Raw genomic sequence first — 26,777 nt, 5'->3', positions numbered from 1 at the left:
AAAAAGATTGTTCCTAAAATGAAAAAAATAAGTATGCTTACTTCGTCATCCACTGCACTGGGAACTGGCGGAGAGCAGTAGCTTCGTCTTCTGATATGAAAACTGAGACAACAGCAACATCCTGGGGCAACTCAGGATCTGCATTGAAAAGTGATAATTTAATAAGTTAAAAAAAATCGTTGCAGAGAAACTGCCCAAGGTGATGTACAATAACATAAAATAATCAGCATGAAATCATCCAATAATGCAAAACAATCACATAAAATACATGGGGCAGAACTTGAGTTTAGAGATGTTTTGCATCTCTAAGTAGTGAGAATCTGTGCAACAGCAACATGGAATCTAAAATTCACTATTCTGCAAAGCAGGAAACAATTTTTAATGAAAATGTAGCTACTCATCTCACAGAAAAGTACAAAATACTTTAGTTAAGTAGCTGGTTCCATGTGAGGGGGAAGTAATCACTACTTGCCATATTCTGACAGCACTGAATCCAGCTTGCATAACCATTGACAAATGCTAGGTTTCAGCCCCTGCCAAATCCAGAAACTCGGGTTGTGAGAAATTGTCTGGAAAGCCACAAGGCTGCACAGCTTTGTAGTTAAAGATATCACTGGGACGGCCATTGCCACCTGGTCCAGATACAGCTTCTGGAGGGCAACTTTCAAAGCTACTTATCTGGGTTTACCCTACTCTGCCTGGCTAAACGTACACACAGCTTCCTTAATGCTTTGAAAATTGCCCTCTTAGAAGGTAGTTTTCAAAAAGGTTTCAAAATCTATTTTAGAAAATAACCTGGGGTGATGCACAGGAAAAAGTACATACATAATGCGATTACATGCACACTTTTCCCCACTTTCTTGGTAGGCATTCCGAGGAACATAAGAAATTGCCATACTGGGTCAGACCAAGAGTCCATCAAGCCCAGCATCCCATGCCCAACAGTGGCCAATCCAGGCCATAAGAACCTGGCAAGTACCCAAACACCAAGAAGATCCCATGCTACTGATGCCAGTAATAGCAGTGGCTATTCCCTAAGTAAACTTGATTAATAGCAATTAATGGACTTCTCCTCCAAGAACTTATCCAAACCTTTTTTAAACCCAGCTACACTAACTGCACTAACCACATCCCCTGGCAACAAATGCCAGAGTTTAATTGTGCGTTAAGTGAAAAAGAATTTTCTCCGATTAGTTTTAAATGTGCTACATGCTAACTTCATGGAGTGCCATTGCGGAAAGACTAAAATTCTTTGCTTCAGTGTTTATTGAAGAGGATGTTGGGGAGATACCGGTTCTGGAGATCTTTTCATAGGCTGATGATTCAGATAAACTGAACTAAATTATGGTGAACCTGGAAGATGTAGTAGGCCAGATTGACAAATTGTAGTAAATGATCTGGATTGGATGGTATACACCCCAGGGTTCTGAAAGAACTAAAAAATGAAATTTCAGAACTATTACAATTAATTTGTAACCTAATCATTAAAATCATCCGTTGTACGTGAAGACTGGAAAATAGCCATTGTAACCCTGATATTTAAAAAGGGATCCAGGGGTGATCCGGGAAACTATAGATCGGTGAGCCTGACTTCAGTGCCTGGAAAAATCATGGAAACTGCTATAAAAAATAAAATCACAGAACATTTAGATATAAATGATTTTATTGGACACAGCCAGCATGGATTTATCCAAGGGAAGTCTTGCTCACAAAACTATGTTTTTTTGAAGGAGTGAATAAACATGGACAAAGGTGAACCACTAGATGTGGTGTATTTGGATTATCAGAAGGCGTTTGACAAAGTCCCTCATGAGAAGCTTCCCTTTCTAATAATTCCTAACATTCTGTTTGCTTTTTTGACTGCCGCAGCACACTGAACCGACGATGTCAATGTGTTATCCACTATGACGCCTAGATCTTTTTCTTGGGTAGTAGCTCCTAATATGGAACCCAACATTGTGTAATTATAGCAAGGGTTATTTTTCCCTATATGCATCACCTTGCACTTATCCACATTAAATTTCATCTGCCATTTGACACACAATCTTCCAGTCTCGCAAGGTCCTCCTGCAATTTAATCACAATCTGCTTGTGGTTTAACTACTCTGAATAATTTTGTATCATCTGCAAATTTGATAACCTCACTCGTCGTATTCCTTTCCAGATCATTTATATATATATTGAAAAGCACCGGTCCAAGTACAGATCCCTGAGGCACTCCACTGTTTATCCTTTTCCACAAAGTTGGGATGGGAAAAGTATTTGAGAGTATACTTTCAATTTTCTAAAAACATGTATGTAAATGCACAAACTTACATCTCCTCTGGAGCAGGTTTAACTTCCTGCACACATGCATATAGAACTGTGATGGCAGAAAAAGACCATACGGTCTATCGAGTCTGCCCATCCACACAACTAATTTAAGCTTTATAAATTCCCATCACTCTCTCAGAGATCCCCTGTGTTTATCCCAGGCTTTCTTTAATTCAGATTCTGTTTTTGTTTCCACTCCCTCCACTAGTAGGCTGTTCCATTCATCTACTGCCCCTCTCTGTAAAGAAATATTACCTGAGTTTACTCCCGAGTCTACCCCCTTTCACCCTTATCCCTTGACCCTTTGTTCCAGAGCCTCCTTTCCAATGGAAGCAGCTCACTTTCTGTATTGGAAACTTTTGAGATATTTAAATGTCTTTCATATCTCACCTATCTCCCCGTCTCTCCCCGTATATGCTTTAGAGTGAAAGGTCTATATCCCTTTGATGTATGATATCCAGAACTGTATACAGTATTCCAAATGGGGTCTCACCAGGGGCAATATCACCTCCCTTTTTCTGCTGAATATTCTTCTCCCTATGCAGCCAAGCATCTTTCTGGCTTTTGCTGTCACTGTCTGGCCTCCTTAAGATCATCAGTTGGAATCACTTCAGATCCTGTTCTTCTTTCATGTTTAGAATTTCACTCCCAAAACTGTACCTCTCCCCTTGGGTTTTTGCAGTCTAAATGGATAACCCTGCATTTGTAAGTATTAAATCTTAGCTGCCAGACCCTAGACCATTCCTTGTCCTTTGCCCTATATGTTTTCCACACCTTCCTGTCTATCTACCCTGTTGCAGATTTTGATATTAATCGGCAAAAAGATAAACTTATCCTGGCAATGTTTCTGCAATGATACTCCTGAAAATGCTGAAAAGAACTATCCCAGGATGAATCCCTGACACACACCGCTAGTAACACCTCCCTCTTCAGAGCAAACTCCATTTACCACCTCCCACTCAACCAGTTTCATGGACTGTCCCAGTACATGGATTTTCAAAGTGGACTTATGTGCATTAAGTTCGCCTCAAAATTTCAGACATGCTTTGTCCGCAAGCTGTTTGGAAACTACCTTTCCCATGAGTAGGCTCAGGGCACAAACACATAGGCTGGGCGAGATAGAGGACGGGGACTGAAAACAAGAGAGTGAACGAAGGTTCAAGACTGTAGTTCAGTAAAAGCCAATTCTGATTAGAGCACGAAACACAAAATAGACAGGAAGAAACTATTAGGGCAAAGAAAAATGATAACACTTTTTTTTATTTGACAGGAAATTAATTACAGAAAGCTCCATCTTAGGCTCTGTCCCGCTGAAGCACACGCTGGGATCAGACTGGCAGGCACAACGGGTAAGTATTAAAACAAACAAAAAAAAAAAAAAGATAGAGAGGGTTTTAGGGGTCGGGGAGGACAGAGAAAAGAGGGAGGCAGGGTAGCTAGGGGGTTTAGGAACTTCCCTCCCAGTCCGCTCCTTTATTGGAGCGGACTGGGAGGGAAATGGGGACAGGCCCTATCGTGTCGCCGTGCACTTCTTAAAAAATTTACCCCCCTAACGCGTGTGCCGATATAAAATTGCGTTTTAAAATTTACCTTTTAATGTGTGCAGCTAGAACAATAAACCCAAACCTCATCGGTCCTCTACATTGTGACATATTTTACAATAAAGAAGAGCACTGGGAAACTGTGGCTGCCATCATCTAGAAAAATACTGGGAGTGCCTGCAGGCAGAGCCCAGAATTCATGGTCGCAATGCACAACCAACCAGACAAGGGGAGGTAATTCATTTAACCTTGGAAGGAGGACAAACTGCAAAGCAGCTCAGAATGACAGCAGACATCTAGAAACTTGCCCAATGACTGAAGTAAATACATTGAAGAAATGTTGCCAGGGCTGTGGGAAGAAGGCAAGAATTGAGACATTTTCTCTACGTATCTTCAATAGTATATTTTATAGGTGAAGGAGGCCCATACTGTCCCTCACATCTTTCCAGGCTGAAATCCCATCCCACTCCCAGGATTCAAACATTAAAGACTCTGATATCAGTTTCCCCTGAAAAACTAGCTTACCATGCTCTGCAAACCTGTTTCCATGCTGAGATTCATTCTGAAAACAGAAACAAATCAAATCAGTTTAGTCTGCAAGTAACATTTAAACAACCATAGGGGAGGAGGTGGGGGCTGTTTTGCTAACGAATACAAATGTAGCACTCAAAAACTGACAGGTGACAGTGCTCCCTAAACTCTTCTTTACCTCCCTAAACTGTCCTGTATCTTCAAAATGCCACTTTTAAACACCTACCCTAAGCAAGAGAATAATACTTAGGCTCATTAAGAAAATGCACAAACAAGAGACAGAATCTAGCACCACATAAATAAAACCTTATTGCCAAAATAAGTCCAACAAGCTAGCCCAGGTGATAGATGTCAAGTGAAGGTATCTTTAAGCGTGGGCACGTGCAAAACAAACCTTCCTAGGTTTGCAGTCCTGCTGCTGTGTGTGAATGGCATGATCCGTGGGTAATACTGGTCATAGTATGAGTGTCAAGGCAATGCTAAGTGTACAATGGAGGGACGCTTTCTGTTCCCTTACTTGTACGTATACTCTAGGTGAGCATTCACAAACCATTACTTTCCCACCCTCAGTAAAGTTTTCTATTTTTTTTTTCCTTTGGTCAAGGCATCAACATAGCAGAGCTTAAAAGGGATTTGAAGAAGTCCATAAACCATTATTAGCGATGCAGACCTGGGGAAGCCACTGCTTATGCCTGGAATTGGATGTAGTGTTTGGATCAGCTGGATTCTTCCTAGATTGGCTATTTTCAGAGACAGGATGCTGGGCTCCATGGATGGCATTTCTTAGGCTCTTAAACCCTCCCGCTTTGAAAACAAAGTCACCAGAGAAAGAAAATACAGCTTTGGGTTCATAGACTCCTACCAGCAGACGTCCCCTCCTGAGAGCGAGCCCCGCTGCATCTATATTCTTGCCTTCCATAGACAGATCCCTAAAGGCTCTTTACTTTATTTTCCTGAAGAGGTTTTCCACTTTCCCAGCTCTAGGTTTTTTCTTTTTTTCTACTCCTCTGGGGCCACAGACCTTTTTTTTTTCTGTTTCTCCCAAGGGTGTCTGTAATTTCCCCAAACACCAGTGCTCTTCCTTGCTATTTAACCAATCACACACGACCAAGAAGAGATATGGCTAAAAACTGGGGGAAAAAAAAAAGGAGTAGTGCATGAATGGCCAACTGAATCCTCAAAATTCATGTTTGTCAACATTTTTTTTTTTTTTTTTTTTTACTGATTCTGGGAACACAGGAAGGAAAGGATTCACTGGGCCAGATTTTCGAACCTACGCTCAGGCGTAGATTTTATAACATGCGCGCGCAGCCATGCGCATGTTATAAAATCCAGGGTAAGCGCGCGCAAGGGGGTGCACACTTGTGCATCTTGCACGTGCTGAGCCCTAGGGGAGCCCCGATGGCTTTCCCCGTTCCCTCCGAGGCCGCTCCGATTTCGGAGCGGCCTCGGAGGGAACTTTCCTTTCGCCCCCCCCCCCCACCTTCCCCATCTAACCTGCCCCCCAGCCCTACCTAAATCCCCCCCTACCTTTATTATTTAAGTTGCTCCTGCCTCTGGGCAGGTGTAGGCTGCGTGCACCGGCCAAATGCCAGCACACGATTCCCCGGCCTAGCAGGCCTTCGGAGGCCTCTGGCCACACCCCCGCCCCGCCCCTTTTTTCAAGCCCCAGGACATACGCGCGTCCCGGGGCTTGCACACGTGAAGGTAGCGTGTACGCGTGTGTACTCATGTGTCATATGTAAATATTAACAGGAAAAAAAGGGGGTACTTTAGGGGGGTCCCAGGGTGGTGTTCAGAAGCGTGTGCACAAATTGCCGTTTTGTAAGCAGTACGGGCGTATATTACCAAACTTTCTCATACATTTTTATACTGTCTGCAGTTTTTGGGTGGGAGGTCTGGGATAAGTGGTGGGGGAGGGAGTGAGGGTGAAGTGGTGGAGGGTCGAGGGTCACTAGTGACTGCATATATGCACACATGTAAATGTTTTCATAAGCAGAGTATACATATCCTTTCTAAAATGTCTGCCTCTGCGTACAACTGAGGGCTGTTACAAGCACATTGTAATTATTATGTACATAAAATGTATGTGCATACTTTTATAAAATATATAAAGTATGTATAACACATGTACTTTCACGGCAGGGACATGATGTATTTTATAAACTATGAGGACCATATTCAGTCAGTCTGGATAGCGCGGTTAGCTGGATAAAGTTATCCGGCTAACTTTGAAGGTATATTCAATAGTTCAGCTGCACTACTGAATCTAGTCAACTATCTTAAAGTTAGACAGCTAACTTTATCTGGATAACTTTATCAGGCTAACTTATTAGCAGGCTAAAATATAGCCAGTTAAGGGCCCAAATATTCATTTAGCCAGATAACTTCTGAGTTATCTGTCTAAATGCTTCTGAATATGGACCTCTCTGTAACTGTAGTCACACAGACTTAAGCACGCTGTTGAAAATGACCCTTCCTAAATCCACATAGTTAGACACAAGGTACCATCATTGAACAATAACCATTAACCTCCTTTCCCCCCCGAACACTGATTCCGCAGCATCCGCTGTCCCTGCCAACAGGGATCAGAAGGACCAGAGCCAAGGATCAAACCCAGGCCCTGCCGCTTGGCAGTGTACAGCGCTAGCACTGAGTGACTGGGCCAGCTCCAGCTCCATACGGTATTAACAGTATCAATGTCCACTGTGATATACTGTGAAACCTCTGATCAGCACCTACCTTCTCTGGAGGCTCACCTCTTTGAAAGAGGACTTTGGCAGTAAGTGGGGGTGGCAACTGTGTGCTGACAATTCTACAAGTAAAAGAGAAAAATCCTCTAGTAAACACTCAGCATTCACCTAGAAAGTTGGTTGTTCAAATACAGTAACAACGAAAGATGGTAAAGCTGTACTAGGGCATAATATACCGAACCTCAGGAGTGATCCCACCTGAGGCCTTGTGATGTTCTAAGTAAAACAGAGGTAGGAGCACTCATGTTATTGACGAGAAAAACTGCGATTGAGGCGAATTTTGAAAGGGATTTACCTGGATGAATACTTGGGGGTTGAAAACTGCCCCTTCTCCTGATCGGCAGCTAAATCTAGTTGTCGGGTTTCAAAAGGCAACTAGATTTAGCCATGGGAAGAGGCAGAGGCAGACTAAACTTGTGCACCTTCGTCCCCACAGACACTGTCCAGAGGGTAAAGCAGGGGTAGAGCCTACAAGATCTTCTGTACAACAAACTTTGGAGAAGTCTACAAGCCAGAAAAACCAGGGTTCAAATCCCACTGCTGCTCCTTGTGAGCTTGGGCAAGGCACTTCTCCCTCTACTGCCTCAGGTACAAACTGAAAGGTGAATTTTAAAAGTCGCCTGGATATATGTGAACTTGCAGCTGCGCGCACACATGAAAAGTTCTAAAAAAAGGGTGTGGCACAGGTGTGGTCTGGGCAGGGCATGCGCTCTCCTGGATTTTAACTTGAAATTACCGCGTACATATTCACGTGCACAGATGCGTGCCAGGGTCCCCTGCCGTGTAACTTTACTTCTACTATGGATGATGCATACGTTGTAAAATAAACATTTCTCGGCAGATCAGCGGGGTTTTAAAGGTCGGGGCTAACAGGGGAGAAGGCAGGCTACTAAACTAGGGGTGGGGGGGGGGGGGGGGGCTAGAAGTCCTATCCCTTACCTGGGCAAACTGGGAACGAACTGGGAAAACTGGTAATGGTGTCAGCGCACATGTCTTTTAAAATCCCCCCACTTGCACAGTAGATGCAGCATGTGGCCAATTAAAATAGCACGCAGATATGCGCACGATCAAGTTATTTTATACTATTCGTGCATGTGTTATAAAATGGCCATGACCTTGGGCGTGGGCTGATGAATGCTTGCGGGTTTAAAAGTTATCGTCTTAAATTGTAAGTCCTTTGGGGATCGGGAAATACCTACAGTACCTGAATGTAATCCACTTTGAAGTGTCAGAAAGCAGAATATAAAAAAATTAATGCAATTTCAAAGGGAAAGTGTGCAGGTTTCTCCCTTTGAAAGGAAAATTCGTTTCTTACCTGCTAATTTTCGTTCTTGTCGTACCATGGATCAGTCCAGACTCCTGGGTTTTGCACCCCCCTAGCAGATGGAGACAGAAGTTTTCAAAACAAAACTCTGCCTTATATAGGATGGTGCCACCTACAGTCAGGCAGTATTACTCAGTGTCAAAGCAGAATGGCTCTCAAAAAACCACCATAACTATGTACAATAACTCTTCAATAAGAAAAAGAAATAACCAGTTCACTTAACCCTGAACCTGTAGAACTTGAGGACGGTCAATCCAATTTCTGCAGATCTGAAAACAAATCTCACTGAGATTCTTCCTGGGACCATTGTCCCTGCACAGACTTCCTCAGGCAAACCGCTCCCCAACTGGAGAGGCTGGCATCCGTGGTCACCACTGTCCATTCGGGCACCTCCAGGGGAACTCCTCGGGATAAGTTGACCGAGATAAGCCACCAATCGAGACTGGAGCGCGCCGTATCCATAAGAGGGAGAGGTAAATGAAACTGTTCGGAGATTGGATTCCAATGCGAAAGCAATGCTGACTGTAAAGGACGCATATGAGCAAAGGCCCAGGGCACCAGCTCCAGGGTGGAAGTCATGGAGCCGAGAACCCGCAAATAATCCCACACTCTGGGGAGACTGTTGGCCAATAAGTCCCGCACTTGTCCTTGTAGCTTGACAATTCGATCCGAGGTAAGGAACACTCTCCCCTGTTGAATGTCGAATAGAGCTCCTAAAAACTCCAAAGACTGGGTGGGCACCAGTCGGCTCTTGGCTAAATTGATCACCCAACCCAGTGATCGCAGGAGTTGAAGCACTTTGCGAATTGCCAACTGGCCGAGCGACTCAGACTTTGCCCAAATTAGCCAGTCGTCCAGATATGGATGCACCAGGAACCCCTCTCTGCGCAGATGAGCCGCCACCACAACCATTACCTTGGTAAACGTTCTGGGCGCAGTGGCAAGACTGAAGGGGAAAGCTCGAAACTGAAAATGGCAACTCATCACTGAGAACCTCAGAAACTTCTGGTGGTCGGCCCGAAGGCCTATGTGAAGATACGCTTCCGTTAGGTCCAGTGACGCCAGAAACTCTCCTTTTCTTACCGAGGCAATGACTTGACTGTAACGTCTCCATGCGAAAACGTGGCACCCTGAGGCAGAATGGGTCGGAAGGACCCCTCTTTTTTGGGAACTACGAAGTAAATGGAATAACGCCCTTTTCGCTGCTCCGCCTGAGGAACTGGGGTGATGGCGCCGAGTTGCAGAAGGCGTCGCAAGGTATCTTGTACTGCCTGTCGTTTCTCTTCGTAACCGCATGGGGAGACCAGAAATCGCTCCGGAAGGCGGTGTGCAAAATCTAAAGCATAGCCTTGATTTATCACAGTAAGGACCCACTGGTCTGAAGTCACCTTGACCCATTCCTCGTAAAATAGGTACAATCTGCCCCCGACAGCTGGAAGAGGAACGGGTCGGCGTCCCTTCATTGGGAAGACTTGGCCCCAGATGTGGACTGGGTAGCCCCGGTTCTGCCAAAGCTTCTGCCACGAAAGGGCTGAGACCAGGACTGTTGGCGACCGGATGCTTGCCAAAAGGAAGAAGCTGGAGCTTTGGACGGACGAAGTCTCCGATTCCCTCTGGATCGAGACCGTGAAGAAAAGGAGCCCCTCGACCTGGGCCTACCCTCTGGCAGTCGGTGAACCTTGTTCTCCCCCAGGGAGACTTGCCCGGCATTGGTCCATGGTCCTGATCCGGCGGGGTAGAGTGAACCGGGCTCCCCGGTGTCGCACCCAGAGCTGCTAGCTTGGCACAAGAGGGCCCTCGATACTATAATGCAGCTGCCTCAACAACCAGCAGGGGATGGTCCCCTCAGGACCTTACAAACCCCCCCTGGGAGGATCAGGACAAACTGCTTTTTTTTTATTTTTTTAAATCAAAGCAAAATAGTTTTACCTACCGAAAACTCTCTAAAACTCACTACTCTAACTAAGTCCACTAAGCAATCAACACAGACTGTAGGCCTTGCACCTCCACCATCTGCGGGAGACAGAGAAATACTGCCGGACTGTAGGTGGCACCATCCTATACAAGGCAGAGTTTTGTTTTGAAAACTTCTCTGTCTCCATCTGCTAGGGGGGGGGGGGGGGGGGGGCAAAACCCAGGAGTCTGGACTGATCCGGGTATGTACAGGGAAAATTAGTTTGAAGGTTGGTGTGTAGAAAACTGCTGGGAGACCTTTAACATAGCTGGGGTTTTGAAAAAATTGCTCCCTTTACTTCTATGTAATCTTAAATATGTAATTACTGGAGCGTTGCCAGGCCACAAACCTCAGTGTGTGTCACAGCAGTTTTCATCCTACATCATGTTAGAAATTGTTTTTAATAAGCTTGACATAGATTGTCAGACGGACATAGTAGAAATAAAAGTTTTGGCCAGACAGACCCAAAGTTCTTGGAAGAAAAAAAACTGGAGCATGAAATCACTGTGCCACCAATCTCTTTTCCCTGAACACCCATTTTTAAAATGTGAGGAAAGTGCTTGTGACAGCTTGGATGATAAGAAACCCACAATCCATGTCAAGGGAAGCCTTATCTGCTCCAAATGAATGCTGCAAAACAGAGCAGATTAGAACAATCTCATTTCCAGGCAGCTGCCTCCCACAATTGTGTACCTTTTTAAGAAGCCAAGAATCAAAACCAAAAAGGTTACCTGTCTCTTCTTTTTTTTTTTTTTTAAGGCAAAGCAAATGCTAGGAACTCACTCGTTTCTCGCTGATATTGTACCAAATGCCGTCTGGGTTCAGTCTGTGCTCCCTGAGCAGCTTTCCAAAACTTGGAAGAAGCCTTAATGCCGTTGAGTTTTTGGAGCGTGTATTGCAATATATTACAGTGCAGTATATGAGGGCTGCATTTTGGTACAGCCAACGTTTGATTTGCTGGCTGGAAATGCTAAATGTTTCCAGCGCAAGAGCTGTAATTTATGCAAACCGAATATACTACTGCAGGAACCCACAAGACATCAAACAAGATCTCTGATTGATTGCTCCTTGCCTACTGGAGGCTGATGATGACCCATATTGTGCCTCCCCTGTGTCTAAACACAAGCTGGATCAAGGTATTTCCCCGCTATTGCCCCCTGCAGCTTTTCATCTTGAACGATTATTCTGGGGAACCAGCTTGAAGGGCACACGCTAATTATCCACTTTCAGCAGTGTACAGTTTCAATATAACTCATCTGGATGAAGACAAAAAATGAAAGCTGAAGACTGGCAAAATGATTTCACCCACTCACCGGCCTTTATAAAAGATGCAGCCAGCCAAGACGTGAGGAGTACGCTGACAAGTCTGCAAAATGAGAGCTGCTTTCAGCATCAGCAGGGCGTCCACCTGTTAAGGAAGAGCATAGCAAGAAGGAACGTACCTTCAGTACAAAATCCCATGCGTGAAAGCCCATAACAGAATATTTAGAACTCCGTGGAGGGGCACTTATCAAAGCCACTTCTGTAAGTAAATACCGATTTACCCCGGTAAATTGACCAGTAGGAAACATTCCTTTGCAGAGCTCCTAAAAATTGTGGAGGCAATTTTCAAAGGCATTGCGTGTATAAATGTAACATTCTATCATAGCAATTTTCAGATGACCATTTATGTACATAGGACCTGATTTTCAAAAGCATTTACACCCTTAAAACTAAGTTTTACATGTTTAAATGCACTTTACCCATGTAAATGAGCTTTAGAAAATTGCTACAATATATGCCTCTGAATTGTCCATAGGATTTACTCATGTTAAGTGCACTTAATGCAGGTAAGTGGCTTTTGAAAATTGCTGTGATATTATATTACATTTACAGGCATAACTCCTTTGAAAATTCACCTGTTACAATGCACTAACGCGTGAAGCATACATCTGGTTGAAACATGGCCATGTCAGGTGCATTGGATCCATCACTGTCCTAATTTTACATTTGATTTTATTATAAATATGCCTTTATTGATATTACATTTGTAATATCTTATCACACATTTTAAATGTTTATTATTTTATTATTTAATTTTCTGTGCACCACTCTTGTTGCTTTCGCAATTTTCAAAAGCCCACTTACACTTGGTAAAATGCATTTACACATGTAAATGCTTTTGAAAATTACCCTATGCCCGTGGTTCACAATGCGTGGACTTTTAGCCACACTAAACAGGGGCGTTCCTTTGGGTGAGTTTAGGTTGGGGGGAGTAAAACAGTGCACCTGCTTGGCATTTTCCCACGCACATGCACTATTTTACCTTCCCCCATGCTGGCCACCCACATGAAGAGTATATGTAAATTATGCAGATACTTTTTGCTTGCATATTTCGACAGCTACTAATTTTCAAGGTTGTTTCCCTTTGAAAACTCACTGCAAAATATGCAGGCTAAAAGTGCCGAGGTGCGTTACAATTCAAAACTGTTCCCTAAAATGGTAGTCAATCCTGTTCAGTGTTTTTGGGTGATCCTGACACTCCTGGTAGGTTCTGTTGCAGTTATTTATATTTCTAAAGAGCTAAGATCGTGCATAGCCTGTCCTTCAAGCACTAGTTCAACAAGTCAGGAAGGAGTGCACGTTAGGGAGAATGAAAGTTCCTGCAGTATTTAGCACTCCCTTACCACCTTTTCCTTTAAATGTCGCCTCTTTTACTTTTGTAGCCTATATTACTGATGCTCTCTCTCTCTCTGTCACCATGGTAATAAACCTCTTGCATGGTCTCACAAATATCTTGGCTAATTATAAAAGATAATGGTAAAGCAAAATATGAAAATTATGAGATTGATATTCAAAGCGTTTGTTCAGCTAACGTTTGGAGTTAGGCATACAAAATATGGCATTTGACCCCATCCCCACCCCCCTCTGGTTCACAAGCTAAATTTAAGCAGATACATTTTAGCTTGGTAATGATTTAACAATAAGGAGAGGTGGCATGCGGGGAGCATTCTGGAGATGTGGCTAAAATGCATCTTGCTAGGGCTGGTCTGGATAAATTGATTAAGTTAGTGGGGATTTTTGGCCACAATTGATTTTTTTGTTAAAGGTAGAGGATGGAAGCCAATGCTACTTGGGCCCAACCAGTCTTTAAAATATCAGGAGATGGGGCAGTGCACTCGTCTGATGCTTAAATATTAAACAATATTAAGGTGAATTTTCAAAAGCTGTGCACACAAAAAATAGCACGTATGTGTGTAAAATAGCATACACATGAGTATATGGTATTTTAAAAACCCCAACATACACGAGCAAATCAGAGTCCATCGTACAACACTGTTACTGCCTGAATTTCAGGACAGTCCCAGCGGATTCTCAGCCGCCACCAATGTGGGACCTGTCGGGGCATCAGGAAACGAGTTAGAGCTCTTGGCTTTATTAAAGGCTGGAGCAGTAGAACCCGTGCCCCGCTCGCAACAGGGCCAGGGATTCTACTCGAGATATTTTCTGATACCATAGAAAACAGGAAGCCTCCGGCCCATTCGCGACCTCAGGGCCTTAAACAGGTTTTTGCAGCGAAAACGCTTCAAAATGGTCTCCTTGGGCACCTTGATTCCTCTCCTTCAAAAAGGAGATTGGCTCTGCTCTCTCGATTTGAAGGACGCTTATGCACACATAGCGATATTCCCACATCACAGGAAGTATCTCCGCTTCATAGTGGGCCACAGACATTTCCAGTACCGGGTGCCGCCATTCGGCCTGGAAAGTTATTTTCCTGGTTGCGGTCACCTCTGCTTGCAGGGTCAGTGAGCTTCAGGCGTTAGTGACACACCCACCCTATACAAAGTTCTTTCATGACAGGGTGGCTCTATGCACTCACCTTAAGTTCCTGCCTAAGGTGGTGACTGATTTCCATCTCAATCAGTCCATAGTTTTGCCCACCTTCTTTCCGAAGCCCCATTCCCACCAGGGTGAACGGGCTCTGCCCAGCTTGGACTGCAAGTGTGCTCTTGCCTTTTATCTTGAGCGCACAGCAACCCTCAGGCAGTCCACGCAGCTCTTTGTCTCGTTTGATAAAAACAGACTTGGAGTTGCGATGGGCAAGCAGACCCTGTCCAACTGGTTGGCGGACTGTATATCCTTCTGCTACAAGCAGGCGGGCCTTCCGCTTGGAGGCTGTATCAAGGCGCACTCAAGAGCCATGGCAGCATCGGTGGCGCACTTTCGTGCAGTCCCCATCGCTGAGATCCCTATACACATTCGCTGCCCATTACTGTTTAGACAAGGATGGTTGACATGACAGTATCTTTGACCTGTCTGTCTTCTAATCTATTCCAAGCGTAGGAACCCAACTCTCCCTACCTAGGGCCCAGTGTCTGGTTCGTGCTGCCTCAGCACTTCTGTTGTTGCGCCTGTTGGCACGTAGTTAAGTGCTGTGGGTTCTGTTATTGCTGGGAGCAGCTTGTAGCTTGGTATTCACCTATCTGTGAGGACTACCATCTTGCTTGTCCTAGGAGAAAGCAGAGTTGCTACCTGTAACAGGTGTTCTCCTAGGACAGCAGGAAACTGGCCCGCCACCCCGTTTGTTGTTTAATTATTTTGCTCATCTTTTTCACTAAGATACGAGACTGAAGAGGGACCTTGCGTGGCTGCGTGGATAGTGGCATGCTGGGCATGCTCAGTGTACCGGTCAAAGTTTCTAGAAACTTTCACAAACGTTTTCCATGCCGGGCTCCATCTGATGATGTCACCCATCTGTGAGGACTAACATCCTGCTGTCCTAGGAGAACACCTGTTACAGGTAAGCAACTCTGCTTTAGACTAATTGGTAAAGCTGGTTATTTCATTGCCACGTGTGTATTAGAAAATCCCCTAACTGGCACATATAAAAGCTGACTTATGGGTGCTAAATCCATCCAAATAATGCGAGTAAAATCTACTTGTGTAACCCTCTAAAATCTGACATACCAAAATGCAGGTATATCATTTGTGCACACATCTGGCTAAATTCCGACTTATTTGGCTAACTAGCACCTTGGCCGCTACTAAGATGGACAAATTTGAACTTATCCAGATAAGTAGCGGCACTGATATGGCTATTTCTAATTTATCTGGCTAAGTAGCAGCAGGCGCTATTTAGCCAGATAAGTCTGAAATGCACTATTTATCCCCCTAAGTAGCACTTTTCAGACTTATCCGGGTTCGTAAGATGGGTGTACGAGTCTAAAAAAAATCACTACTTATCCACCTAAGTCAGACAGCTGAATAACTTATCTTCTCTACTTATTCAGCTATCAGATTTAGTTTGATATGGAGCACTTTTTGATACCCAGATAATTCCAAAAAGCTCTATTTAGATGGACAAGTAGCTTTTTTCATACTTACCTGGCTAAGTGCCGCTACAGATGGATAAATCAGAAATTATCCGCATGAGTGCTGCTACTTATCTGGATAAATCTGAACTTGTGCAGCTTATGGATTTTACTTATGCGAGCATGTATGTGCGCATATGTGCTCTAATTTTATAGTCTGCATATATTATTTGCATGGTTATAAAATGCAATAAAAAAAATGTACCTGTGTCCACATAAGCACATATATGTGTGTACGGGAGCAGTTTTGAAAGTCATCCTCATTGAGGGGAGGCAGGAATCAGCCACTGCTGGGCTGCTAGCTTGGGTTTTTAAAAAATATTCAGTAAGCCTGTGAGTGTCAAAGTATCTGGATTGCTTTATCTGGATTATTTTAGCCAAGTGTATCCAGTAGAAGACTTATTCGGATATGTTCCACTGAATATTCAACTAAAAAGTTATCCAGATAACTTCTCTACTCACCAGCTTTATTGAATACTGACTTCTATGACAGGGATACTCAAACCAGACCTCGGTCCCCTCTCAGCCAGTCAGGTTTTCAGGATATCCCTATGAATATGCATGAGAAATATATGCATGCATGGGGATAGTGCATTCAAATAAATCTTATGCATATTCATTAGGGATATCCTGAAAACCTGATTGGCTGAGAAAGGCCAAAGGACCAGTTTGAGCACTCCTGCTCTGTGCAAATAAAAACAAACAAGAAAAAAAAAAAATTCCCTCAGATGAAGATTCCTCTTCAAGTGCTAACATCGCACATCAAGTGTCACTTACTTTTGTTTTATCCAGGTTCCAAAGTGAATTAAATATCTTGTACAGGTCACTGCTATCTTTCTGAATATGTTCTATGTACAGATCCCACTCTTTACTCAGCTCAACCTGAGGAATTAACTGGGCAAGAAAGTGATAAAAAGACTTAGTGATCTTAACTTTAACCTTCATTGTCCAATTCTTATGCAGGTTGATAACCAGCAATTACCTTGTAAGCATGCCTTACAGGTCCATTATAGAACTGAAACAGTCCAATCAATTGATCCAGAAAATGTATGCAGCTGGCATCAGCAAGCTCCACTGCACAGCCCAGACTCTTCAAAACAAACAAGAGTGGTTTAAAATACAATAGTGTCTATGCTTCAATACAAGGAGAACCCAGCAAACAGATAATCACACTGCACATCTGAAAAGAATTCCTTTAAAGGTCAGTCTATTAGACTTCTAATTTGCACATTTTAGTACTGCCAGGCTCCCTGTGCTGGGCCTAGACTCCCCCAATAGTTCATCTGATAATCACTGCCTCACTTTTTGTGGCATTTTTGGTATTTGATGAATAAGCACATTGAGTGACCCCATAACAGTCTGAAATGAGAGCTCTGGGATCATGAGAAACTCAACAACTCAAGTTCTATTTGTAAATAATTGCATTTTGGTTCTATTGTCTATTCTCCAACACCACTGCTCTGGAAAGTCTCTCCCTCTATATTCCATTAAGCTGCCATCACTGGAGTATTCAGCCATAATCCCTTCTAGGGACTACACAGGTATTGGAGAGAGGCTTAGAGCCCCAATCTAAAATAATTTCACCTCTTCAAAATACTTCTTTAACAAAACAAAAACTCTATTTGCGTTTTGACAATTTGGAAGTCAAGAGAGTTTGCCATTTCATAATAATTTCAAAGAATTGGCACCAATTATCAGATCACAGCACTAATGATGTATTATGTAGATGGCTGAAAATATGGATTATATTTAATTAGGAATGGATAATACATTTTATCTCACACTGTCAAAACATTCAATTTAGTAAATCAGGTGGATCATGGATAGTCCTAGAGGTCCGTAAACCAGTCCAGATTACAAGATGCCCATAATATTGAGCAGAACTACAGATTTTACCTTCCCTAAATTTGTGAATCACACATGTTTACCATGATAAACACTTCTTGCAATGCTTAATTTATATCCACAGCAATAAAGCTTCTTTAGAAGGATGACATCTAGGGAGCAGGGTAATTGAGCCTGGTCAGTTCTCTTTCCTATAATTGCTGACTAGTGGTGCTTGGTATAGTTGTGTTTATCTACACAGAGATCTTCACCTATTTTTCTATTTATTTCATTACCAGAATATGGCAGTAGAATGTCCTGAACGAGCCTGGGCTCACTACCCACTTTTCTTAGCTGGGTGGTTATGATGAATTCTCCTGTGAAGACACACTAGCAACTTTATTACTCAAGCAATATAGTCTGCCCAATTTAAATTTTCCTTTCAATTTCTTTGCTCAGTTTTTTTGGCATTGGAAAGCCACTCCTCCTTGGGATGCTATGAAGCACAAGTTCTTCCTGGTTGCCACCGATTTCCTCTCTAAACCATTAAGAAGAAGATGTAGGGAAGACTAACTGCATTCTCCAATGACCATAAACAGGATTGGGTTTCAGGATAAACAAATAAGTAAAATAATAAATGCTTTCTAAATTAGAGTCGGTATATACAACCGTATATCCAATGTGCCGTAGATTGTTCTTCGTGCATTTGTTTCTGGAACTACTCACATACCCAAAGATAATCCCCCTCCTCTCTGATTGCAAATTTTAGTTTTCTCAGCCTGATGAGATTAGTAGGAGACATGGCAATGTCAGTCACGCAGCGGACAACTCCTGCAATCTGTCCACACAGAAACTCCTGCTGATCGAGGATAGTCTGCAAAAAAACGTTACCACCAATAGTGAAAAACACTAACATAGCATTAAAACAAGAACACTAAGGAGGTTTGTTTTATTTCATTTATTTACAGGTTTTTATATTCTGCCTAATTCAGGACAAGTAACTACAAGTGGATGACAAAAATAAAAACAGATACCATCGAGATAAAATGACAGACTAAAATAATTAAAAAAAAAAAAAAAAAAAGAGAGACTTCAATCATCACACCATTCAAACCTGCAAAAAACAGGAAGCATGATAGCCTATACGTCTTCAGCGAAGACTTGACAGAAATAAAAAGCTTTCAGCTTCTTTCTAAATATTTTGTAATCCATAATTAGGGACCTTCGTTTTCAGTTTTTGTTTTATTTTCCCTGGGAGTTTCAATGTCAGAACAAAAAAAAAAAAAAAATCAGTGGAAAAATCATTTTCCCACAGATTAGCTTTTGTTATAGCATTGAAATTCTCATGAAAAATAAAATAAAAATTGAAAATGAAGGTCCCTGTTCATATCCTTGTGGATTCCTGAAGGGAGTGAATTCCATAAAGCAGGAGCCAGAACAGAGAACATCTGCTTGCCAGCTTCTTGCAGCTCATCTATTTGAAAGAAGGCAAGGCAAGTAACTGCTTCTCAGCAGGGCGACACATGACTGACTACATTTACGGGCTTTACAGACAGGGACAGTGACTTTAACACAAGTGTGTGGGCACCCATACACACACGCCGGAATTTTAAATCCTGCGCATGTGATTTAAAATACACCTAACGTGCGTATGTGAGCTCCTAATTTTAAGCAGTTACTCGAACAAATGTATTTCAGATCTCTTCTTAGGACTTTGTTGCTTTTACGCGCACAGGTAAGTGGATTTTGAAACATGCTTGCATGAATGACATTCCCAGTTTTCCTGATTAGTCCACCAGTTTGCCCAGACCCCTCTTGTTCTTCAGCTTGCACTCCCCCCCCACCCCCCCCCCCCCGGGTTGTCCCAGATCCCTTACCCTGTTGTGTTAGGCATAAACAGAGATTTATGCAGACTTACACCTCATCAGGAGCAGAGGTAAACATGTATGGCTAACAGCCTGCTGCATGCAGCGGCCAGCGGATTTAAAACATGGATTTATGCACGTAAATTTTGGCCCCACCTTGGAAGGTCCCAACTCACCCCCCTTTTTCTTTTATGTGCATAATTTGCAGCTTTTAAAATACGCGTTACTCACACGCAGCCATTTACTCATGAGCAACACTTAAAATTCACTCCTAAATGTGATTAATTTAAAATGCAACCTCTGGACACCTGGAAACCACAGTAGCTCCCTGGCTTTAGGGATGATATGATCCCTAGAGGCTTAATTGGTGATTAAACAAGTAAAGAGATTTCTGTACCAACTGAAGCACACATGAACAACATTTTGGAAGACCAGCATACAATGAATTACAGTAGTCAACAGTTCTCAAAACAAAGGCCTGAACTATTGTGCAGACATCCTCCTTGTAAAGTTTGTATTTAAGCCTTCATTTTATTCTGATCTTATTAGCAGACTAGAATATAAGACTTGATATATCAACATCACCACCCTAATAATTTTAATATCTAATGATGAGGGCTATGCCATGAGTTATGGATTACAGGAATAGTGACTTCCTGCATCATGAATCTTTTTGCATGCTGTTATTGGAGTAATATGGGGCTCACAACATGTTTTCTTTTTTAGAGGATAACTGCTATTCTGCTTTGAAATGGAATCACTGTGCCCGGCAGGTTAGGGTTTTCCTTTGAGTCACCCAGAGACAACTTCTTTGGATGCCACCTTAACCTTTGCTTAAGCATTTTAATTTCTCTGGTCCACAACTGATCAGAGAATATTGGTTCCATTATATAAACCAAAGAGGCAGAGTTAGGGGATCATTTGCTAAGCTTGTTACGGCAATCGTGCACAATACTGACTGATTATTCAAAATGGTGCCAGATGCCCCCCGCCAACGCTCCTCTGCACACTCCTTCCTCCCACGCAGAGAGGCAAAATAGTGTCAGAGGTCAACCAGTGCCATTGTGAACAACAGAACTGGCAGGATTGCAGCAAATGGAGATCGCGCCAGCCCCCAATAATCTCCTTCTGATTTTGAAGTATCTTTGTTGCCGAGTCATAGGGTGGGGGTGGGGAGGCCCCATTATCTTTTACTGGGGGGGGGGGCAGAGCTTGGGGTAGGTTTTTGAAATACTTTTGAGGGCCAGGTTGGGGTGCAGGGATACTGTTTTACACCATTATCCCACTAGAGACTTGGGAGAAGTGGAGGAGAAACCCTTTATAAAACGGCAGCCTAAGGATGGGGCGGGGCACACTGCTGTGGCCAAGAACGTGTAATGTTTCTGGTTACAGCAATGCTTGAAAAATTAATATCGCAGTTTAGTAAACCATGCAGTAATTTTCCTGTGGTAAAACATCACAGTTCCAAGCTGTTTTAATGCTGCTTAGTAAATTGGCTACTTAGACTGCAAAAGAAATATATTACAAAAATAATTTCAGGGGGAAAAAAACAAATTATTGAGGTTTTTTTGACTGAAGTTTGGTATATTTGTAAGTTAAAGCAACAAGGTCAAGGATGGTGAAATGGGAGTCGCTCAACCATGGTGCAGCAGAAAGCATATCCAAGACCCAGCTGCAAGCTCATTGGAAACTGGCAAAACAAAATGGACCAATCCCACTGCTTCAATTTGAGCATTTTTGCTGTAATAGGGAATTCAGTTTTCACAGGCATCGATTCCCTTTTGCAAGCTTTTCTACTCTCTTTCCTCCAAGGTGGAGGTGGTACCATTGCAAAAACTATGAAAATCACAGCAACAGGACTGGCTAATGCCAGTCCTGTTGCTCATCTAATAAAACTATATAAACTGCATCCATACTAGCATGGCACATCAAACACTCTGCCTTCTACAGGTATGTATTAGAACCAGGAAAACAAGACAGATTGTATAGCACTTCTCAAACACAACACAGGGAAGGAAAGGCAACAAGAAGGTGCTTTTGGCAAAGCTTTGTATGTTTTGTGACAGCCACTAATCAGGTTCTAGTGAATTTCAAAGGGGTCAAATACAAGGACCAAGGTTGGCCTTCACACTAAGATGCTGATGTAATAAACTGTGCAAAATAGTGCCCGCTATTCTTCTTCTGGGATTTATATGCAAACAAGAACAGTAGAAAAACCAGCATGCATAGGTTTGCGATGGAATATTTTGAAAAATAATCAAACCACACCTGTTTGCAAAGCAAATTTGAGTTGTTCGGCATAATTTTGCTTCACTATTACTAATTAACTATTAATTTAAATACATTTTTGCTAATGTAAAGTTAAGTGCTAACTTTTAGTATTTGCATATTAAAACGGCAAATAGTGCGCGCTATCACAAATAACATGCACTATTTGATGTTTTGTGCAGCAGACTTTGCAAAATGTAGCTGCCCTTAATACATCAGCCTCATAGTCTGAACTTAATCTGTACAATTTAACAAAAGTTATTCTGTCTCCAGATGGACAGACTGAACCACTACACAAGCGTTTTTCAGATACAGTGAAAATTGCTAGGCCGCCCCCCCCCCCCCAAAACAGCCAAACGCAAAAACTAAAAACGATCAATAAAATAATATATAAATTCATGAATGTGTCAAGATCTCTTTCCACTGTACCCCTTGATGTCTAAATTACCTGAGCAGGGTAAAAGTAACAAATACCAGCTCTGGTTGGATCCCCTTCCTCTTTTACCTTTGAATTGTCGTAGAGGAAAAAGTAATTCAACCTAGGGGGAAAATAGCAAATATATAATATCAGCATAATAAAATGGTACTTTTCTGGGTTAATGTATCCACCTAATTACTTATCTAATCTTAAACTGCCCAATTCCAAATAAGCTTGAGTTATCCACTCTAGAACAAAACTTTAACATATTAAATTTAATTATAATTCTTAAATCATTGGGAGAGTGATAAATTCATTTTTTATAAAGGAGGTGTGCTCTAATGGTCTTCTTCTTTGTATGGCATTGGTTTACTTTGCAAAGATCAGGTCATAGGTCAACATTCAACACTGTAATCCGGTTCATTGCAAGAAGTGAGTTGATGAAGGCCAATGAGACTGCTCTTAAACAAGCACTTAGGGTAAGATGAGTATAGTCTGACCTCTGTGGTGAGCAAATCAATGGAATCACTGCTGAAACAGAGGAGAGTGCAGTTTCTGGAACCCAATGGACTGCATGACTCAAGGCAGCATGGTTTAATAGCGGTAAATCTTGTCAAATGAATCTGAACAGTTTCTTTGAATGGGTGGCCAACAAAGCTGGATCAAGGGAGAGCGCAACACTTTTCAGCTAAATTTTTAAAGCCCGGCGCATGTGCAAAAAGTGGGCTGTTTTGAAAATGCGCTCAGCCCGGCCACGCGCATATCTCCCGGTACATGCGGAAGTGCCTGGCCTGGGGTGGGCACCTGCGTGCGCTGATACAAAATCGGGCATGCATCTGCGCACAGGTATCGTATTTTATAACAAGTGCGCAGCGATGTGCGTATGTTATAAAAATCAGCACATCTCTTAAAATCTACCTTTTTTATTTCAATAAGACCTTTGACAAGGTTCCGTACAGGAGACTTATAAATAATTGAGCTCCCCTGGTACCTAGCGTGAATGACTGGGAGGCAACAAAGGGTAGTGGCAAATGGAGTTTACTCTGAGGAGGGGGGCGTTACTAGTGGTGGGCTTCAAGGATTAGTTCTGGAGCTGGCTCTTTTCAACATTTTCATGAGCAACAGAGCAGAAGGATTGTCGGGAAAGGTTTGTCTATTTGCCGATAATAGCAAAATCTGCAATGGAGTGGAAGGTGTGGAAAACATGAGGAGGGATCTAGTGAAGCTCGAGGAATGGTCCTAGGTCTGGCAGTTAAAATTTAGTGCTAAAGAAATGCAGAGTAATGCATTTAGGATGCAAAAACCCAAGGGAAAGGTTCAGTATTGGAAATGAAATTCTTCTAAGCGCAAGGGAAGAGCGGGATCTGGGGCGATTGCATCTAATGATCTTAAGGTCGACAAACAGGTGGATAAAGCAATGGCAAAAGCCAGAAAGATGCTTGGCTGCACAGGAAGAGAATTGATCAGCAGAAAAGGAAAGGTGATATCACCCTATATAGGTCCCTGGAGAGACCTCACTTGCAATACTGTGTACAATTCTGGTAGGATGGAGTTGGTCCAGAGGGTGACTACTAAAATGATCAGTGATCTTCGTTGTAAAGCATATGGGATAGGCTCAAAGATCTAAACAAGTATACCCTACACGACAGGTAAGATGGGGAGATATGTTAGAGACATTCAAAATATCTCAAAAAGGAGGCTACACCCTTTTAATGGAAAGAAGGAGTAATCTTAGGAAATATTTCTTTACAGAGTAGTGAATGCTCCCAGTGGAGGTGGTGGAGACAAAAATAGCATCTGAATTCAAGAAAGCAGGGGATCTCTGCAGGAATGATGGCAAATGTAAGGACTACATAAACTGGATGGGCCATATGGTCTTTTTCTGTCATCATGTTTCTATGATCCATACTTTATGGCATTGGCCCACAGTTACAATATAGGCTACTTCTCATTTTCCACTGGAGATTTCAATTTTGGAAAAAATAAATGCTCTAGTGGTGGTTAGAGTCCTGAACAATTATGATCAATCCTAGGAATGTGAATTCAAGTGTCCCCTTTATCATGGATTTGTGTGGGATCTGGGCAAATCACTAACTCTGTGTGCTTCAAATTACCCAATTTGTAGCAGGACAGTAAACACTAAGGTTCATGCCATCCAGGAGTCAGAAATGCACCATCACACCATTCCCAGAGGTGGTTATATGTGAATATTAAACCTCTACTATTTTTCCAAGATTTCAGAACAGTTCTCCAAGCGTTGCTATTTGCCAAGATAGACTACTGCAGTGCCCTTTTCCTTGGCCTCCCCAAATCTACTACCAAACCACTGCAGATGATTCAAAATGCTGCGGCGAGATTATTGACCAACACCAGCCGTGGAGATCACATTTCTCCCATCCTTAAATCTTTACATTGGCTACCAGTGAATTTTAGAATACTTTATAAATCAATCACCCTAATTCACAAATTCATTCATCAACTCCAACTCGACCTCGAAATCCCTTTCAAATTACACTCCTCCAACAGACCAATTAGAGATATTCTCCAAGGTACTCTGATTTTTCCCCCAACTAAAGCCACACGCCTTTCCTCGACCAAAGTCCGAGCGTTTTCAATAGCAGGACCTTCTATCTGGAATAACATTCCCTCAGGCCTCAGATTAGAACCCTGCCTCTTAACGTTCAGAAAAAAACTCAAAACGTGGCTATTTCATCAAGCCTTTGCTGACCCTCCAGACAATCTCTAGTCACCATTATTCTCTCCTGGACAAATTTATCCCCTCCCAGACGAATGGTTTGCTATCCTCTCGAAAGATGGACTTCCAGGTTAAAGCACCTTAAGCTTTAACCCACATCCTATACTATTATGTTACAATACTTCCTGCCTTTATTTTTTTCCAGCTATTTAGCTTCCAAGTTCTACACCCTGTTGAATGTAACTTTACCTTTTTCTCCTCTATTGTTAATCACTTTATTTATTGCTTCAGTTATCCTTGTTATATGTAAACCGATCCGATATGGTTATCACTATGAAGGTCGGTATAAAAAAGTGTTAAATAAATAAATAAATAAATAAATATTTCTTAAGAACTGAACATTATAACATGCACTGCAAGGCACTATATAAGTCCAAATGATTTTTCATGATTTAACTGAGAAAGGAAGACAAATATCTTTCTAACATGGCCTTACTAGAAAATGGATTAGACACCAGATGTTGTCCGAAAATTCTTTATTTGAATGGAGACACAAAATTCATACTTTTGCCCGACTCAGGCCGAGTTTCGCCCCACCGGGGCTGCCTCAGGGGCTGTATGTAGATTTTTAAAAATTCAATATTCAATATATTTATATGCCAAAAACGTGATCTTTGCTCAGGGCAAACTCTGCTCATTGCATCCTGCAATGAGCAGAGTTTGACTTTTTCACAGTTTATGTAGCACTGAGAAGTAATCTTGCCCTGAGCAAAGATCACGTTTTTGGCAGCTATCAGACACTCGAATCATGGTATATAAATATATTGAATATTGAATTTTTAAAAATCTACATACAGCCCCTGAGGCAGCCCCGGTGGGGCGAAACTCGGCCTGAGTCGAGCAAAAGTATGAATTTTGTGTCTCCATTCAAATAAAGAATTTTCGGACAACATCTGGTGTCTAATCCACTATTTGCCTACACGGCGTTCTTAGATCACCTACCCTCTTGCTTCATCAGTCCTTACTAGAAAATGGGAATTGTGAAGGACATACACAATAGTTCTATTTGCATTAAAAAAATGATTCCCATTGATAATGACCGGAGGAAGGGATAGGTTTCTGCTTAAGCTCTCTCCTCACTTACCAGTCACTGCACAACTGTGAAAGGTTGGTCAGTAACATCGTCAATAATCCATTTCAGATGTCTGCCTTCAGAATGAGTGCAAAACATTTTGGAAGCAGAGACTGTAAGTTTGCGCTTTAGGGAGGGTTCACCCCAATCTTCCTTCCAGTTTGCCCTTCTAGAACATAGTAAACCTCGGCTCCCTGCCTCATGGACCTGTGCTAAAGTTCTGAAACGCCAGAAATGTGCGATACTCACCATGAAGCCGAGACAGGCTCTGGTAACACAGAGGTGGCCATTTATTACTGCTTCCCGCTGCTTCGCTTCTCTGGGGGGCATATCACCACAAGAGCTTTCTTCTCCCACACAGGAAATCGACAGCATTCAATATTGCTCCAATATTTAGGGAAGTGTAATGATTTTATTATTTGATAACCTTCTCAGATCAGTAATGACATCAGCATTTACTGTGGAATGCGGATCCCAGTTCATAAATCTGCTCAATTTCCATCAGAGTAGGAACGTGCATTTTACTTATGCTATGTTTTTGCTCAGCAGTTCGCACAAACATTTTTTCCAATTTCTAAAAAATGTATTGCATGTCCCAATAGAAAAGATGAATGGTTACCTGAGAAAAATAAAAACACAAAATAAAAATTTGGAGCAGATTATCAGTGTTTATATTTAGTTATTGATTTAATGTGCAATGATCAGTGCAATCAGTTCTTGAGTTCCACAGACAAAATCTTGTTTTACTGCAGACTGTTAAATTACTTCTTGCAGGTTTGCTTCAAAGTTACACAAATATTCCTCCTTA

At 42.3% G+C, this 26,777-nt stretch overlaps 1 protein-coding gene across 4 annotated transcripts in view; it reads right to left on the bottom strand.

Moving 5' to 3' along the window:
- The window catches only part of HPS4 (HPS4 biogenesis of lysosomal organelles complex 3 subunit 2), a 56,196-nt gene that overhangs the window by 15,565 nt on the left and 13,854 nt on the right, over nucleotides 1-26,777 (bottom strand). For 3 of the 4 annotated variants that reach the window (XM_029619418.1, XM_029619421.1, XM_029619420.1), the window contains exons 2-10: nucleotides 26,219-26,588; nucleotides 22,173-22,263; nucleotides 18,322-18,465; nucleotides 16,750-16,857; nucleotides 16,545-16,661; nucleotides 11,730-11,824; nucleotides 7,128-7,200; nucleotides 4,380-4,416; nucleotides 42-138 (exon numbers count right to left, since the gene is read on the bottom strand). In XM_029619418.1, the coding sequence (XP_029475278.1) occupies nucleotides 42-138; nucleotides 4,380-4,416; nucleotides 7,128-7,200; nucleotides 11,730-11,824; nucleotides 16,545-16,661; nucleotides 16,750-16,857; nucleotides 18,322-18,465; nucleotides 22,173-22,263; nucleotides 26,219-26,259 (803 nt within the window). In that variant the 5' untranslated portion in view covers nucleotides 26,260-26,588. The remainder of the gene's footprint in view (nucleotides 1-41; nucleotides 139-4,379; nucleotides 4,417-7,127; nucleotides 7,201-11,729; nucleotides 11,825-16,544; nucleotides 16,662-16,749; nucleotides 16,858-18,321; nucleotides 18,466-22,172; nucleotides 22,264-26,218; nucleotides 26,589-26,777) is intronic. The other variant, XM_029619422.1, reaches the window with a different exon arrangement.

The sequence above is a fragment of the Rhinatrema bivittatum genome, chromosome 11 (assembly GCF_901001135.1).
Source record: "Rhinatrema bivittatum chromosome 11, aRhiBiv1.1, whole genome shotgun sequence".
Taxonomy (NCBI): Eukaryota; Metazoa; Chordata; class Amphibia; order Gymnophiona; family Rhinatrematidae; genus Rhinatrema; species Rhinatrema bivittatum.
This window is presented reverse-complemented; position numbering and strand designations above follow the sequence as displayed.